Source organism: Plectropomus leopardus, chromosome 12 (assembly GCF_008729295.1).
Source record: "Plectropomus leopardus isolate mb chromosome 12, YSFRI_Pleo_2.0, whole genome shotgun sequence".
In the NCBI taxonomy this organism is placed as follows: Eukaryota; Metazoa; Chordata; class Actinopteri; order Perciformes; family Serranidae; genus Plectropomus; species Plectropomus leopardus.
The window spans coordinates 29,647,498-29,663,622 of NC_056474.1; the positions used below are offsets into that span (position 1 = coordinate 29,647,498).

The 16,125-nt window shown below is 39.7% G+C and overlaps 1 protein-coding gene across 1 annotated transcript; it reads right to left on the bottom strand.

Annotated features, from left to right (window-relative positions):
• Positions 1-699: 699 nt before the first annotated feature.
• Positions 700-15,348, bottom strand: LOC121951958 (myosin-7-like). The gene is made up of 39 exons (XM_042498459.1): positions 15,302-15,348; positions 14,533-14,587; positions 14,083-14,290; positions 13,100-13,243; positions 12,575-12,731; positions 12,447-12,474; positions 12,230-12,335; positions 11,759-11,851; positions 11,572-11,635; positions 11,349-11,447; positions 11,079-11,182; positions 9,590-9,728; positions 9,375-9,493; positions 9,081-9,230; positions 8,823-8,993; positions 8,423-8,732; positions 8,216-8,289; positions 7,903-8,108; positions 7,697-7,820; positions 7,067-7,203; positions 6,701-6,956; positions 6,294-6,536; positions 6,028-6,204; positions 5,774-5,919; positions 5,595-5,685; positions 5,114-5,503; positions 4,870-4,996; positions 4,675-4,793; positions 4,403-4,599; positions 4,138-4,321; positions 3,888-4,053; positions 3,680-3,804; positions 3,275-3,583; positions 2,984-3,187; positions 2,596-2,892; positions 2,401-2,505; positions 2,220-2,315; positions 1,999-2,133; positions 700-1,742 (listed from the first exon to the last, which is right to left on the bottom strand). The coding sequence occupies exons 3-39, from the start codon at positions 14,281-14,283 to the stop codon at positions 1,722-1,724; spliced, it is 5,814 nt and encodes a 1,937-aa protein (XP_042354393.1). The 5' UTR covers positions 14,284-14,290; positions 14,533-14,587; positions 15,302-15,348; the 3' UTR covers positions 700-1,721.
• Between the last annotated feature and the right edge of the window lie 777 nt (positions 15,349-16,125).

Consider the following 16,125-nt stretch of genomic DNA (forward strand, 5'->3'; position numbering starts at 1 on the left):
TGCTTGTCCGCACAGGGAGTTAAGGGCATGACATGTAATAAGAGAAGACACAGGACTCCCTGAATTTCACACAATAGGAGTCTGGGGCCTCTCTCTCCTCCCTCCTGCCCCAAATCATTTTTTAGTCTCCAGCAGCAGCAACAATGACCGAGAGCTGACATCAGCATCAAGGCAGAGCTCTGTACAGACAGGTAAGTATAGAACTGTCAGTTCAGGGTAGAAAAGAACATAAATCCTTATTATGCATTGTATATATTTTATTCTCTTGATTTATTTCAGTATATGAACAAGATATTTGACTACTGATTTTTCAAAAATCCTCCCTCGCCCTTCGGAGGAACAGGTATTTGCTGAGCAGCTGCTAGTGATTATGCATGGTATTATGGTTAGGCCCGCGTATGAGCCTTTGTTTATTGCTGACCTTGAGGCTCAGGCTCTTGGGCTTTCTTTAACTCTATTTTGAGAAAAAGGGATTTGCTTTATCTCTCTCTATTTTAGAAATCACCTCTCCATAACATCCCACTTTTTAGACTCTCTGCCCCCGAATTTTCCTGCCAAGGCCTAACCCTCAAGGATAATGACATTGACCATCCTGTTTAGTTTAAAATAATTGTGCGTGTGTGTGTGTGTGTACACAAAAAATGTACAGCACAATGTTCAATGAACCAACTAACTCCTTAAAAAAAGCAGAATACAATGTTGTGCAACAGCTTGATGAGATTTTATTAAGCACTACAGGTTATGAGTATTGATAGTGGAGGAGATCTATGTATATAATGAAGTATTAGGGCCACTGTTAGAAAAAGAAAATCACAGATTCTGCGTATTAACGCACAATAATATGAGAAAAAAGTCATAATATTTTGAGAATGAAGTTAAAATAGAGTAGGTGTCGCCAAGTTATATTCTTCCTCGCTTGAAGGCGAATTTGCTCTGTTTGTACCCCTACTACGCCTAAAGGAATGTGGCTGAGTGCTGCGCTTGATCAGAAGTGTTAAAATTCGTGCGGACAATCAGCCACTCATTGATGACATCGATGCCTGATTAGAAATGAAATTTTTTGCATCCAAGTTTCAGTTTTTAACCTCTGCTGAAGAGCATCACACGGCTTCTACCCTAATCTTCATCTCATCCAGAGAGAGTCACATGGTTAGGTGTCAGATGGTTGTGTAAGGGGGTATTACCTTATCAGCAGCGCACAGAGTATTAATGTAATACACAGTAGATTATAGGACTGCCTTTCAAATCATTTGCAGAAATGCATCACATTCTTATGCCATGACTGAGCTCTCAGTACCTGCTGTGCTAAAGCTACTGCTTCAAAACACACCTGCCTATTATGTCATACTTTGTGTAACTGTTTTAATTTTCTCTCTAATCAGATAAGTGTCTTACTGGTGAAACCTATACCATCCAGTCATTACAATAACTTATTTGTCAGATAAAAGACAGATTGCTAAGACAGGGTATTTAGATCTCAACTTGTTTTGCGTATAAATTACAACTGATTCTTGTAATATGACATTTTTTTCTTGAAACATTATGAATTTATTCTAATTAAATTCCAAATTTAATAGTGCAATGTTATGTTTTGTTTCGTCAAAATATTATGACTTTATTCTCGAATCTCAATTTTTTTCTCCCTTAAAGTAGGCCTATTACTCCATTGTGCATCTACAGTTACACGGCAGGCAAAGGGGGTTTCTGCAGGCTCCAAAGCTTCACTCCTCCTCAAACCCTTTCTGTTACAGCCGGGAATTTGGAAGAAGAAAGAAAAAAGAGAAACAGCAGTCAGTGTCTTCAGATTAGTATTGCTTGAATGCCACAAAGCAATGCATACACGAACAGACTCAGATTAACTGAAGGACCCTATTTTAACTTAACATGTGTTTGCACTAATACTTAAAGAGCAGAGCGACATGTTAAATGCAGCCAACAGAGGGCAGCATGTGTCAGGGTCAGATGCTGTGCACCTGCTACAGAGTGCATGCTTCAAACCTTGGAGCCGGCTTCACGGCTCTTGGCCCGCAGCTTGTTGACCTGAGACTCAGCGATGTCAGCCCTCTCCTCAGCCTCATCCAGCTCGTGCTGCAGCTTACGGAACTTGCCAAGGTGGACGTTAGCCTGTTCCTCCTGTTTATGATAAGTTAAAGACATATAGTTACACACAACCAGAGGAAGATGCCAGAAGAAAAAACCATAACACACATTTCACTTACAGCTTCCTCTGAAGATCTCTTGTAGGCCTTCACCTTCAGCTGCAGCTTATCTACCAGATCTTGGAGTCGGGCAAGATTCTTGCGGTCTTCCTCAGTCTGTGGAAATAAAACACTAGGTTAAGTGAATATCCTTTAGAACAACATTCACCACACATGCTGGCTATTGAATCTTGCTACAAACCTGATAAGTAAGTTCTTTGATGCGGCGCTCATATTTGCGGATGCCCTTCACTGCTTCGCTGCTTTTCTTCTGCTCCATTTCAACCTCATTTTCCAGTTCCTTCACCTACTCCGGGAAAACACATTTTTGGTAACTCAAAGTAACTCACTGTTAACAAAAAACAACCAAAATCATAAATGTAAAATACATACTCACCCTGGCCTCGAGCTTCTGCACCTGCTTTTTGCCTCCCTTCATGGCGATCTGTTCAGCTTCATCCAAACGGTGCTGGAGGTCTTTGATGGTTTGCTCCATGTTCTTCTTCATACGCTCCAGGTGAGCACTGGTGTCCTGCTCTTTCTTCAGCTCCTCTGCCATCATGGCAGCATCAGTAATGGCCTTCTTGGCCTTCTCTTCAGCATTCCTGCACTCCTGCACCGCTTCCTCCACTTCAGTCTGAAGCTGGGACGTATCAGCCTCCAGCTTCTTCTTTTGGTTTATCAGGCTAGTATTCTAATTGTACATAAAAAGTGGAATTTCCATTGTGAAAACAGTGCATGTGAAGCAAACATGTTAGAATGTATTGATAATTAATGCATCTTACCTGTGAGTGCAGTAGCTGCACCCTTTCACTAACATCCAGCAGCTCTTGCTCAGCAAGTTTGCGACTTCTGTCAGCTTGTTCCAGAGCAGCCCTGAGCTCCTCCACTTCAGCCTGAAGCAGGTTGTTGCGTCTCTCTACAATGGCAATGTTTTCCTTCAGATCATCATTGGCTCGAAGAGACTCATCAAGCTGGAGTTGTGCATCCTAGAAGAGTGACATTTATTGTGAAGCAAGTCAAACCAAGTAATAACATTATATGTCCCAGGTGGGTTTTTTGTTAATAACACAAACCTTTAGATGTGCATGAACAGCCTTAAGTTGTTTCTGAGCCTCAGCTGCCTGCCTGTTGGCCTGGCTCAGCTGGATCTCCATCTCATTGAGGTCTCCCTCCATCTTCTTCTTCAAACGGAGGGCCTCATTCCTGCTGCGAGTCTCTGCCTCGAGAGAGCTTTGAAGAGTGTCCACAGTACGCTGTTGGTTTCTCTTTGCTTGCTCCATCTCTTCATCTTTCTCAGCCAGCTTGCGCTCAATATCGGCCTTAATCTGGTTAAATTCAAGCTGGGCTCTGAGAATCTTCCCTTCCTCATGCTCTAATGAGGCCTATTATGAAATAAAAATAAATGAATAAAACTGGTTATTACCAATTACCAAAAAACACGCATAAGGTCCTCTGTGAGAACTCTGATTTCAACACACCTCTGCTTCTTCCAGGGCTGCTTGTATCTCAGACTTCTCTTGCTCCAACTGTTTTCGAATCTTCTCAAGCTCATGAATATTCTTCCCACTCTCCCCAATTTGCTCAGTGAGGTCAGATATTTCCTCTGAAAAACAACATGCAACATTATTAAGGGTTTAGTCACTAAACAAATTCTACAATAGAGGCATAAGCTGGAGTTACCCTTACCCTGCAGATTCTTATTCTCTCGCTTCATCGTCTCCAGATGTTCCAGTGATTCTTCATAGGAGTTCTTCAGTTTGAAGAGTTCAGTGCTCAGGGACCTGGCCTCCTTTTGAGAGCTCTCCAGCTCTGTTTGAGACTCTTCATACTTTTGTTTCCACTCTGCCAAGATCTGAAATATGTGTGCCTCAAGGTCAATTATACTCAAATTCTTCATCTAAGAGAGCAAAGGTGCCTTATGTATTTAAAATCCAACCTTGTCAAAGTTTCTTTGCTTCTTGTCCAGAGCAGCAGCAGCAGCATTAGACCTCTCCACGTCAACCATAAGATCTTCAATCTCATTCTGCAGCCTGTGTTTGGTCTTCTCCAGAGAGGAACATTTAGCATTTACTGCTTCAGCAGTTTCCTCAGCCTCCTGCAGACGCTGAGCCAGCTTCTTCCTGCATTATGATACAATTCATTCAAGGTTTACTGCTTTTATACTTTGCCAAATTGTTGGAGTAGAAATGCATTTTACTCACTTGGCCTCCTCCAGTTCCTCAGTTCTCTGGATGGCATCAGTTTCGTACTTAGTTCTCCACTGAGCCACCTCCGAGTTGGCCTTGGACATGCCACGCTGCAATTCAGCCTTGGCCTCCTGCTCCTCCTCATACTGCTCCCTGAGCAGGTCACAGTCATGACGAGCAGACTGCACTGCATGGGCTAAAGCATTCTTGGCCTGAAATAAAAGCATATCTTTGTGGATCTTTACACTGACATCTGTATCAAGTTCTCATTGTTATTTGCTTGCTACCTTAACTTCCTCTTCTAGTTGTCTTTTAAGGTCCTCAATTTGTTGAGTGTATGACTGTTTTCCTCTGGTTAGTTGAGACACCAGGGAATCCTTTTCCTCAAGTCGTCTTGCAAGTTCACCTAATTTTGATGTAAGAATAAAATGAGTACCTCATAATATCCTGAACAAAACACATTGTTCAAATCAGTTACATACCATTCTCAGTTTGAAGCTTTGCTTTCTGCATGGTGAAGTCATTGATGGCACGTTGTCCCTCTTCTGCCTTTGTTTTGTATTCATTCATCTGGTCCTCCAGAGACCTGCACATTTTCTCCAAATTGTTCTGCAAACAAAAAGCATCAACAATGGCACAAAACCTACTTCAAAAGAAGTGAAAGGTATCTTAGTCCAACAAAACATAATGATCATCAGCTGATGAGTCGAAAAACATTTGTTTTACCTTTGACTTCACAGTCTGCTCCATATTGGAGACAACATCATCCAGCTCCAATCTAAGCTCACTTTTCTCCTTCTCCAGTTTCTGCTTGACTCTTTGCAGGTTGTCAATCTGCTCTCCCAGATCAGCAACACTGTCAGCTTGTTTCTTCCTGAGTGTGGCAGCAGTGGCTTCATGCTGCAGAGTGGCCTCTTCAAGGTCTCTGCGGAGTTTCAGGAACTCAGCCTCCCTCTTCTTGTTCATCTCAATCTGGGCAGATGTTGCTCCACCAGCCTCCTCCAGCCTCTCACTGATCTCCTCCAGCTCTCTGGCCAAGTCTGCTCTCTGCTTCTCCACTTTGGCTCGGGCAGCTCGCTCTGCCTCCAGCTCTTCCTCCAGCTCCTCAATGCGGGCCTAGGCCAAAATCACAATTGTTTTTTGCAGTGAATAATGGCAACAGTCAAATATCATATTCAAGCAAGTTTACTATCTTTTTTAATTTTACCTGCAACTCCTTCAGTTTTTTCTGGAGTTGGGCACTCATCGCTTGTTCATCCTCTATTTTGCCAACTAGCTGACTGATTTCAAAATCTTTCCTGTGGATATAAAACCAGGTTAAATATACTAGCTGACACACGGTTTTAACGCTATTCATGTGTCACACAAATGCAATTTTCATGTTACTTTTTCAGCCTCTCTTCGAGTTGCTGCTTGTCATTTTCCAAGTCCATGAGACTCTCATGGGCTAACTTTAGATCCCCCTCAAGCTTCCGCTTTGCTCTCTCAAGATCCATGCGTATTTTCTTTTCTTGCTCAAGGGATCCTTCAAGCTGTGGTGGATGATTATTATGATTAGTTTAATATGTCCACAGTATTTAGTGTTTAGTGAAAATCAATTTAATTGATTTTCAAACATGCCAGGTTTTCCATGTGCCTACATCATCCACTTGCTGCTCCAGCTTAGCCTTGGCCTTGGTCAGAGTGTTGACTTTGTCTTCTTCACTCTGCAGATCATCCAGCGTTTGCTGATGAGCTTCCTGTAAGGCTTTCTTTTCCTTGGTCAACTTAGCAATTATTTCATCCAGAGCAGCCATCTCTTCAACCAGGTTTTTCACCTGGGAAATTTGTAATAAGTATTGAAAAGTTTAGAAATACGGGACTTGTTCAGTTTCAGGAATTTGAAATAGTGGAGTAATTGTCATACCTTGTTCTCAGTGGCATGCTTCTCTTTCTCCACTTTAGCCAGAGTTAATTCCAAGTCGTCAATGTCTTTCTTCAGCTCAGAGCATTCATCCTCCAGCTTCCTCTTCTTAGCAGTCAGTTCAGCATTCATCTCCTCCTCATCCTCCAGTCTTTCTGTCAGCTCTTTGGCTTTTGCTTCCAGTTGAATTTTGTTTTTGATCAGCCCCTCACATCTTTCCTCTGCATCTGCAAGATTATCTTGCTCCTAAAATGACATGGTCAATAATTTGATAAATATGTTAACATAAAATAAGTTGCGATTTACATGAGGAATATAAAGTATAAATAATTTAATCTAATTCATATGCTACTGTATGGCTATGTTGCCATTTACCATCAAAATATTAAGAATGATGTCATTAGACTTACAGCCTGGACATGGAGCTGCAGGTCATTCTTCTCTTGAAGAAGAGAAACCATTTTCTCCTCTAGTTCCTTCCTCCGAGCTTCTGATTTGGCATAAGCCTCTTTCAGCTTCAGGAATTCTTCCTTCATGTTGGCCATCTCCTTTTCTGCCTCAGCAGATCTCAACAGAGGTTTGATCTTGAAGTACAGCTTCATCCAGGGCCAATTCTTGACCCCCATGAAGGCACGGATGTTCCACTGGATCACCAAGAGTGCATCTCTGTCAAAGACACGCCAAAATTATTACTACCATGTACATGAAACAAAATCATTAGGATAAAACATAATTTACTTGGCTTCAATTAGTTTTAAATTCCTGATTCATCTGACCTCCTTTCAACAATCTTCTGGAATTCCACTCTTGCCAGCAGACCTCTTGCTCTTGCTTGGATTCCAGTTATGATTAGTGACAAACGGTCATCCCTCATCTCCTCCAGTTGCCCAAGAAGACCAGCCTTGAAGAACACCTTAAGGAGCGTGTTTATATCCAGTTGGTGTTAAGCACAAGGACTTTAAAGCAAAAGGACTGTATAACTTGAAAGAAGAATTAATGCCTTGTTCCTCCTACAAATGTAAAGTTGAACCTAAATGATCCCTTGCTCAATGCAACGCACCTGAGGATTTTGAAAGGTACAAGATTTGGTCCAGAATAACCAGTAGCTTATTGTTGCCAATATTAGTTCAGATAAGATGTTTTTTTTTTTTATTTTATTTTATTTTCTGTTTTTATCTTGTATAGCGTTCTGTGCTACATTAAATGAATGAAAAGTGCTCTATAAATAAAGTTTGATTTGATTTGAAGATTGCTATATAAGTTGTTGACTGTGTTAAGACTCTTCTTGACTATTCTCCTTTTACTATTGCTACAGTGTTACCAGTATTTGCATTCACCATCATTCTGCAGTTGACTATAGAGCATTTGTAAGACATGAACAGAACTTTTTCTCTTATGTGAATTACCTTGGTGTGTCCAAACTTGTATTGATTGTGGTCAATATCCAGAGACCCAAGAAGTTTCTCAGCTCCTTTTTTGCTGTCAATAAACTGACCCTCAGGGATGGCAGCAGGATTTAGGATGCGATATCTGGAAAGAGATTGGAAAGAATATTAACATTTCCTTTGAGAATTATTTAGCATGTGACAACATTCGACTTATCAAATGATACCTTTGTTTGAAATCTCCATAGAGGATCCTGTTGGGGAAGCCCTTTCTGCAGATCCTGATGCCTTCCAGCACACCGTTACAGCGCAGCTGGTGCATCACCAGAGGGTTCTCCATGGCCCCAGGAGTCTTGGTCTCATTGGGGATGATGCAGCGCACAAAGTGAGGGTGAGTAGACCTCAAGTTGGTCATCAGCTTGTTCAGGTTCTCCTGTTAATATGAAGAGGCATACATTAATACATGTTGACTGTTGAAGAACACTGCATCATACAAAATATCATTTAACAATCCATAACCATTTGCAACTTTTTACAAACCCTGTGCAAGGCAGACACTGTCTGGAAGGATGAACCCTTCTTCTTGCTTCCTCCTTTGCCGCCCTTTCCACTGTCTAATAAACCAGTGTACAATTCATTAGGCTTACATTAACAGACATAGGCATAAATTATTCAATATTGCCTGTCTCACTGTGATTAATTTGATAATACATTGAAATTCCCAGTTGATGTTCAGTTTGTTCCTACCTGAATCAGCTCCAGCATAATTTAAGAAAAGGAAAGATAGCAGCTTGAGAGTAGACTTCTGGTAGAGTCCAACCACAGTCTCATTCAGAGGATCCTTGTTCTTTACCAGCCAGTTGTTGATATTATAATCAACAGTTCCAGCATAATGCATCAGGGCAAAATGGGCCTCTGGTTTTCCTTTGACAATTCTGGGCTTCTGGAAGTTATTTGATTTGCCCAGGTGGTTGTCATAGAGCTTAGCTTTAAAGGTTGCATCAGAGGCTTTGGGGAACATGCACTCCTCTTCAAGGATGGACATGATACCCATGGGCTGAGGGGACAAATATACAAATGGTGAAAAATCACAATATTTTCAATCAGTCTTTATGTTTGTTGAACTATCTATTATCCAGTTTCACACCTTTTCAATCAGGTCAATGCAGGCCTGCAAGTCCATGCCAAAATCTATGAAAGTCCATTCAATGCCCTCTTTCTTGTACTCTTCCTGCTCCAGCACAAACATGTGGTGGTTGAAAAACTGTTGCAGTTTTTCATTTGTGAAGTTGATGCACAGCTGCTCAAAGGTGTTGAACTGTGAAGAGAGAAAATATAGGATTATCCATTAATGTCATGTGAAAGGAGGAATGTGTTTTGTGTGTGTGCTTATAGGATAACTCACCTCAAAAATTTCAAATCCAGCAATGTCCAGTACACCGATGAAGTATTGGCGAGGCTGCCTGGTCTCAAGTGACTGGTTGATTCTCATCACCATCCACAGGAACATCCTTTCATAAACAGCCTTGGATAGAGCTCCGACTGCATAATTCACCTGGGGAATATGATATATATGTAATCCCAATTATATAAATGCATAAACCTTGTTTTTTGCAAATGTTGTAAGTAACGTTTCTTTAAACATAAAGGTAAATAACTGTGTGAGACAAAGACTTAAAATTACTTTTTTAATTCTTACCTGAGCAACATTTTGTCCCTTGGTGACCCACTCATTTCCTACTTTGACTCTTGGGTGAAGGAGACCTTTGATGAGGTCAGCAGAGTTCAGGCCCATCAGATATGCAACTTTGTCAGCATCTGAAGAAGGACGGGGAATGCTGTAAAACTACCTTCTTACGCTAGTGCCTCTCTTGACCAGTTCTGCGTCATTCTGACAAACCAAGCTTCTCTCACCTTCAGTGCCATCAGCCTCAGCCTGCTCCTCTCGCTGCTTCTGCTTGAATTTCATGTTGCCGTGATGCATGATGGCACCAGTCAGCTTGTACACAGAGTTCTTCTCCTCTTGAGTGAAGCCCAACACATCAAAGGCTTCCTGTGGAGGAGCACATCAGATAAGTTATTACATTTGGGGCAGGCAATGCAGTTTAATCAAAGTTATAAATTTGGGAAGTAAAAAATTCCACATATGTATTAGCTACCTTAATAGCTTATTAGACTAATGGGCCACTATCACATACAGACTCAAAGCAAGTGTGTCTCAACAATACATAAAACAAAGACTAATCATTACTCACCATACAATAAGAAAATAACAGCTTCCTTATGTGTACTTCCGCATCATCAGAACACAAATGTCCAGACATAACAAAAATGATGTACTCAGTTCAACAGGCATGCACACAAACACACAGAGCTTTATGAGAGGTCAGAGTCTTTCTTCTACTCTTGATCTGTATGGGGAATGCAGCACAGCCAAACAATGCACGGCTGTCCAGAGAAAAGTTGGACCTGGCTTAACTTTTGCTTGAATGCAACATGACTTCCTTCAGAAAAATTCAACCAAACACATGCAAGTTCATATTCCTAGTAGCAGTGTTAATTTTGTTAGAGAAAACTGAACTATGATTAAATATGCTGAACAGGACATTGAGACTATATAAACATGCAATGCTGTTGATGAGTGTTAAAAAAAATCATTACAATCTTTATTTATTTTTGTTTGAATATTCTAGTTTGTTTGGCGAATTAACTTTAAGAGAATATGTTGGATATTTGCTGGAATGTGGATGTTTTTGTTGATTTGCCTGCCGGTAGTGGTTGGTTTCACAAGTGTCGGTTACATGCGGGTGGATACCTTCGTAAAAGAAGGATAACATCTTATGTGGCAAAGGTTTGACTAAAATGACAAAATTATATCCTTTGGCTCCACTAGATTGACTGATGTTTTCAAAATAATTAAATGAGTAAAAAGACTAACATGTAAACAGCTTTCATGGACTAAAACTGTACTAAAACAGATCAGGTTTTCTTTGACTAAGATGAAGTAAAAATGGCCCAATTTTAAGTCAATCTTCAGACATTTGGCACAGGACTAAGACTACTTAAAAAATAAATAGTTGACAATATTAACACTACCTGATAGATTACATTGTGACCTGTAACATTGTACTTCTAACTTGTGGGTGTTTTGAAAATAGATGAAACTAGATGGACAGTGTTTTGGCATCTGACAAGACTTTAAATGCATTAATCTGTTACTCCAGCTGGACTTCTTGGATGTATTTTATTCTCTCTCTGGTACCTTAACCAGCACAGCCCCCTGCATTGTTTTAACACATGAAGGGGTTGTTTTCAGTGTGAATCCCATGTAACTCCTCTAGTCATTATGGTTAGAGTTTATGTCAAATTGTAAAAAACTGAGTAAAATGAATGAGAGCCTGACATCTGTTGCCATCAGTTCCTCTGAGTCATTAATGGAGGCCACTTGGGTTTCCCCCTGAGAGATGAAGGCGTAGTCATAGGGATTATTTGTGATCAGCAGCATCTCTGGAGGACAACGAGACAGGGCGAGACAAGGTCAGACAGATGGACAGGCAACTGCAATAAAATTCCAATGACAGACGTGTTTTGTTGTTTGTTTGTTTTTTCAACTTTTTTTTCCATCTTGGCCTAGCACCACTGAGACACAAAGGAACCACAGTCTTGCACTCACCCAGAAGTTCAGGCTTCTTGTTGGACAGAATCTGATAGAAAATGTGGTAATCTCTCTCAGCCTTGAGCTGGAAGATCACACGAGATTTCTCCAGAAGGTCTGACAAGTGACAGATACAAAAGAGAAGATAATGTCATGTGTAAAATCAGCTATATTACTATGTTATACAATAATATTTACAGCATGAGTGTGTGTAAGATAAGATAAAAGTGTTTGTTCTTACATGTTTCAATATCAGCGGAGGCTAACTTCCCCCTGGTATCGAAATGAATACGGATGAATTTACCCTGAAAGAATCAAGTTTGCATTTTTAAGGCAACCTTCATATCTGCTACCACCACAGATTGTGTTTTCATGAGAACTGAATACAAAATATTCACAATTAAATCACACAAAGATTAGACACTCACAAATCTGGAGGAGTTGTCATTCCTGATGGTTTTGGCATTCCCAAAGGCTTCCAGAGCAGGGTTCGCCTGGATGATTTGATCCTCCAGGGTACCCTGTCAAAGACATTGTGTATGCTCAATCAAGATACACAAAGAGACTTCAGCTGCCTCCGGTGGCAGTTTTTGAAAGTTTTAAGAACTTTATAACCAACAAATTATATTAATTATATATATTATTAAACACAGTCGCTGCACAAACTGGAAATCATGACAGGAGTTTGATTTGTCACCAGTATGCAGAGAAAATTGATTTCAGCATTGCTTCACATCAGGAGTTTCACTCACTTAGTCTAATGTATTACATTCTAGTTAAAGATGGTAAGAGTTGATAGCTACATTCATCTCTTTGTTGTGTTATCTGTAGTTTTTAAGCAGTTTACAACTCACCAGACCCCCTCTGACATCTCACACGTGACAAAGCTTTTCATTTACCTTGTCTTTGGCATTGGGGTCTTTCTTTATGCCTCCCGCTGCAATACTTGCAAAATACTGGATGACTCTTTTTGTGTTGACAGTCTTTCCTGCACCAGATTCTCCACTGTAATCAAAAAGGCTATAATCAGTACCTACAGTGGCATAATTTAGAAAAAGATTTTACTCATAAGGATATGCTGTCATTTATTCTTTTTAAGAACTGAGTGTTACGTACGTGATCAGAATTGACTGGTTTTCACGGTCTACAAAAACAAGTAGCGAGAACACAATTTTATAAGTATCAAGATTCAGCGTACCCATATCTTACCAGAGTTACCTAAAACATTATTTATTCCTTTTTACCTGCCAGCATGTACTGGTAGGCATTATCAGAGATGGAGAAGATATGAGGAGGAGCTTCACTTCTCTTCTTTCCTCTATAAGCAACAACCACCTCTTGGTTGTAGACGGGCAGCCACTTGTAGGGGTTGACAGTCACACAGAAGAGCCCAGAGTAGGTCTGCGACAGAGAAAAGAAATATTAGTTTTAATGTCAACCATTTTCTATTTGTAAATTAAAACTTTGTTAGGTTTTGATGTATTGCTGATTTCATGTTTTGGACACACTATTCTTCCATTTAGTATTTCTGTACTTGTGAATTTCAGTCCTTTATAATATTTTTGTTCACATCTTAAATAATGAACTAATACCAGAGGAATTATATTTATTTAAGAATAAGTGCAAAATTAACACTGAAGACATTTTTTGATGTGTGTATACATTGGTCATCATATTTAGTACAAGGCTTACTCAACGCAGTCGTGGTTTGAGTGGTGCACGGTACAGTTTATTGAGAGATCTTGTTTATTGCGTCGCAGGCTACTCACATAGATCATCCATGCTGCATAACGCTCTTTGAGGTTAAACAGCACGGCGGGCTCATGGAGGAAGGTCAGCATGGCCATGTCCTCGATCTTGTCAAACTTTGGAGGATTCTGTTGCAGAATCTGGGAATCTTTGACCACCACAGTCTGGGGAAAAATAATCCAGTTATCTGGTTAATAATAATGGTCATACAAATGTCACCTGAAAATGTTTTTTTTAAACATATTTTTATTGGTTTTTGAAAACATACAAGCAGCAATACAACATAGCAGAAAGACAATAACGAAATAAGATGAACATATAACCATATAGGCACATAAACACATATAGAGACACTCACACACATACAAAAATGTTAAAAAAAAAAAAAAAGAAAAACGCAGTTGCACAAAATAGAGGCCCATTGTGAGTGGCTACAAAAAGATGCAAGAAGATAGATAAATATGACTTTGTTTGTTTGGAGTTATATTCAGTAAGGTGTGGGGTTAGAGTTTAGCTAAAATATATTCCATTCCAGATTCTCACAAATATATCAGAAGAGTCTTTAATGTGAATCTCAGATTCTCACATTTGAACATTTTATTTTTATGAGTAATTTAACCAAACATTCAGATCATTTCTGTTGTTATTTAAAAACCTTGTTATTGCCGACACTGCTTGTGTAACTTTAAAGAGTGTAGCACACATTATTAATGCCAGATGGCAGCAATGCTTTGTGTCATCACACACTCAACTGGAGAAACAAAACATGCATTCGAAGTAAAGTAACTGCCTTTTCATTGTGAATTATGCAATTCACACAGACTTTTGGGAGTCTGACATAACTTTTAGCTCCAACAATTTGCAAACTCTGTCCACAACCTGCCTTCTACTCCTGCTTACCCTCAGCTTATTACAATTGCTGTAATTCAGCTCTGCTAAGAAAACTTTATGTATTGTTCATTATATGAACTAAATGCTCGAATGGTATACTGAAAACACTGACCTTCCCATACTGGTTCTCCACAGTGACCTTCTCTCCATCTCGGCTGGTGATGGTTGCCTTCACAAACTCTTCCACTGGATCCGGGACAAAGCATTCTTTCTTGATATCGAAGGGACGCGTCGACGCCTCCATTCGCTCCCTGTCCGACTTCCTTAGGTACGAGGCAGCCTGCCCAAACACAGCCATCTCTGCATCCCCCATGGCTGCACTATTGTACACACAGTTAGTAGAGATGAGGATAAAGGGTTCACTCTGCCTGTATGTCAGACTTCATTTTAATATATTTTACTTTTAAACTATTGGTTTCAAGGAAAATCCTTCTTTTTTGTCTTTAAGATTTGGATTTTTCATATTCCATCTGTGTTCTCTACAGAAAACATTGTCATATAATATCAGTCTTTAATTATATTGTATGAATTGCTATGAATGCATAAGGAAAGGAGAATTTACCGTTTGATTCACCTCAGAGGACAGATGAGCTCAGATTTCAAAATATGTCAAGGACCTGAAGTGGGCAGAATATCTGAATTATGGCAACATACTAACATCAGGGGTTCCTGCAGATCCTTAAAAAGTCTTAAAAGGCATTGATTTTGTTAAAATAGAAACAAGGCCTTATTGTTATTAAGATGACTAATCAAACATTCAAAAGTCTTTAGGATGATCAGATATGGGAAGAGGGATTTCATTAATCTTTTTTTTTCTGATGTTGTGTCATAAAAAATAAATCAAAGTGATAAGTAGCATCTATTGAAAAAATAATTTACCAAATCCCTCTTATAAAACCATAAGACTTAATGCAGTTAAATCCCAAATGCAGAGTGAGAAAAAGAAAACTTGCCAACAAAGTATTTTGCAATTCAAACCGATTTTTGGACAAAATTGTCCCTAACCCTAAGTAAAAATGTGGTTTATGTTTTTTCCTCACTTTTGGTTATTGTAAAATTGGTCTTGAATTTGATGCCGAGTGGCAAGTGGCAAGTCTTGAAGTGTTAAATCTAACTTGCCTTAAGCTACAGGAGCCCTGACTAACATCAATATTTGTAGAAATAACAGATATTTTGTGCCAAACATGCTGTTGCTTCAGATATATCAAAAAAGTACCTTTGCAACATTTCCATTTTGTTAAATGAGACCATATTGAAATCAAGTTATTATTAGCTTAGACAACAGACAAATGCAGCGTAAATACAAAATACAACCAGCTGTGCAGACTTACAGAGGCCAGGTGAAGAGGAAGCAGCTACTAGACCTGCAGGGAAGCAGGGATCAAATATATAACCCAGATAACCCCAGATAACCGTGCCTTACAAGGCCAAGGGCACCACCCTGACCTACTAACACACACACACACACACACACACACAAACACAAACACAAATCTCAACAGGTACGCTACTTCCACACACACCCCTTTTGCCCTCACACACACGCAGTGTGGTAATCGCCATTGCTTTCATCACTTAGGGCAGAGCTCTCTATGGCTCTCATGATGTCTGGCTGCCCTCTCTGACCGCATCCAAATAATGTGATTTTTCGGGAGCAGTGCCAGGAACTTTCTCCTGCATAACTCGTTTGTGACTCACCCAAACATACCCTCTCTATCTCTAATTCTGCCGCACTTTTTTTTCTGTCATCTCTTATGCCAAATTCTTTTTCCAAGTGAGGACTGGTCATGGACAGAAACCAGATTCTATTTATTGCCTGTGAAGGGAAGTGAAAAGGGTGTAAGTGTAATAAATGTATAATTTGCTACCTAGGTCAAAAATAAAACGATCAAAATGCCAATATGGTTTATATCAAATTTGCATGTCATTTTCAAGTCTGCTGCTACACACTAATAGCCACAGTATTTGCAAGAAAGAATGTGTTTTTTGCTCTGGAAAAAAAAAAAATCTGTTTAAAACATTAAAATCAGATTTTTCTGAGACAGAAAATCTTAGTAAATAGGAACAATAGGAGAAACTTGTTATTTCCTCTTTACAGTATACTGTAGTCTGCCTTGAAAACAATATAGTTCATCTCAAGAGGTTCATCTTCAAA

What these genes read in the sequence shown, in the direction of transcription:
- LOC121951958 (XM_042498459.1), bottom strand. Translation starts at nt 14,283, where the DNA reads ATGGGGGATGCAGAGATGGCTGTGTTTGGGCAGGCTGCCTCGTACCTA. An exon ending in ATGCAGCATGGATGATCTAT is followed by an intron (nt 12,732 to 13,099) that starts GTGAGTAGCCTG and finishes TCTCTGTCGCAG; the next exon opens with ACCTACTCTGGGCTCTTCTG. An exon ending in CTGGATTTGAAATTTTTGAG is followed by an intron (nt 8,994 to 9,080) that starts GTGAGTTATCCT and finishes CTCTCTTCACAG; the next exon opens with TTCAACACCTTTGAGCAGCT.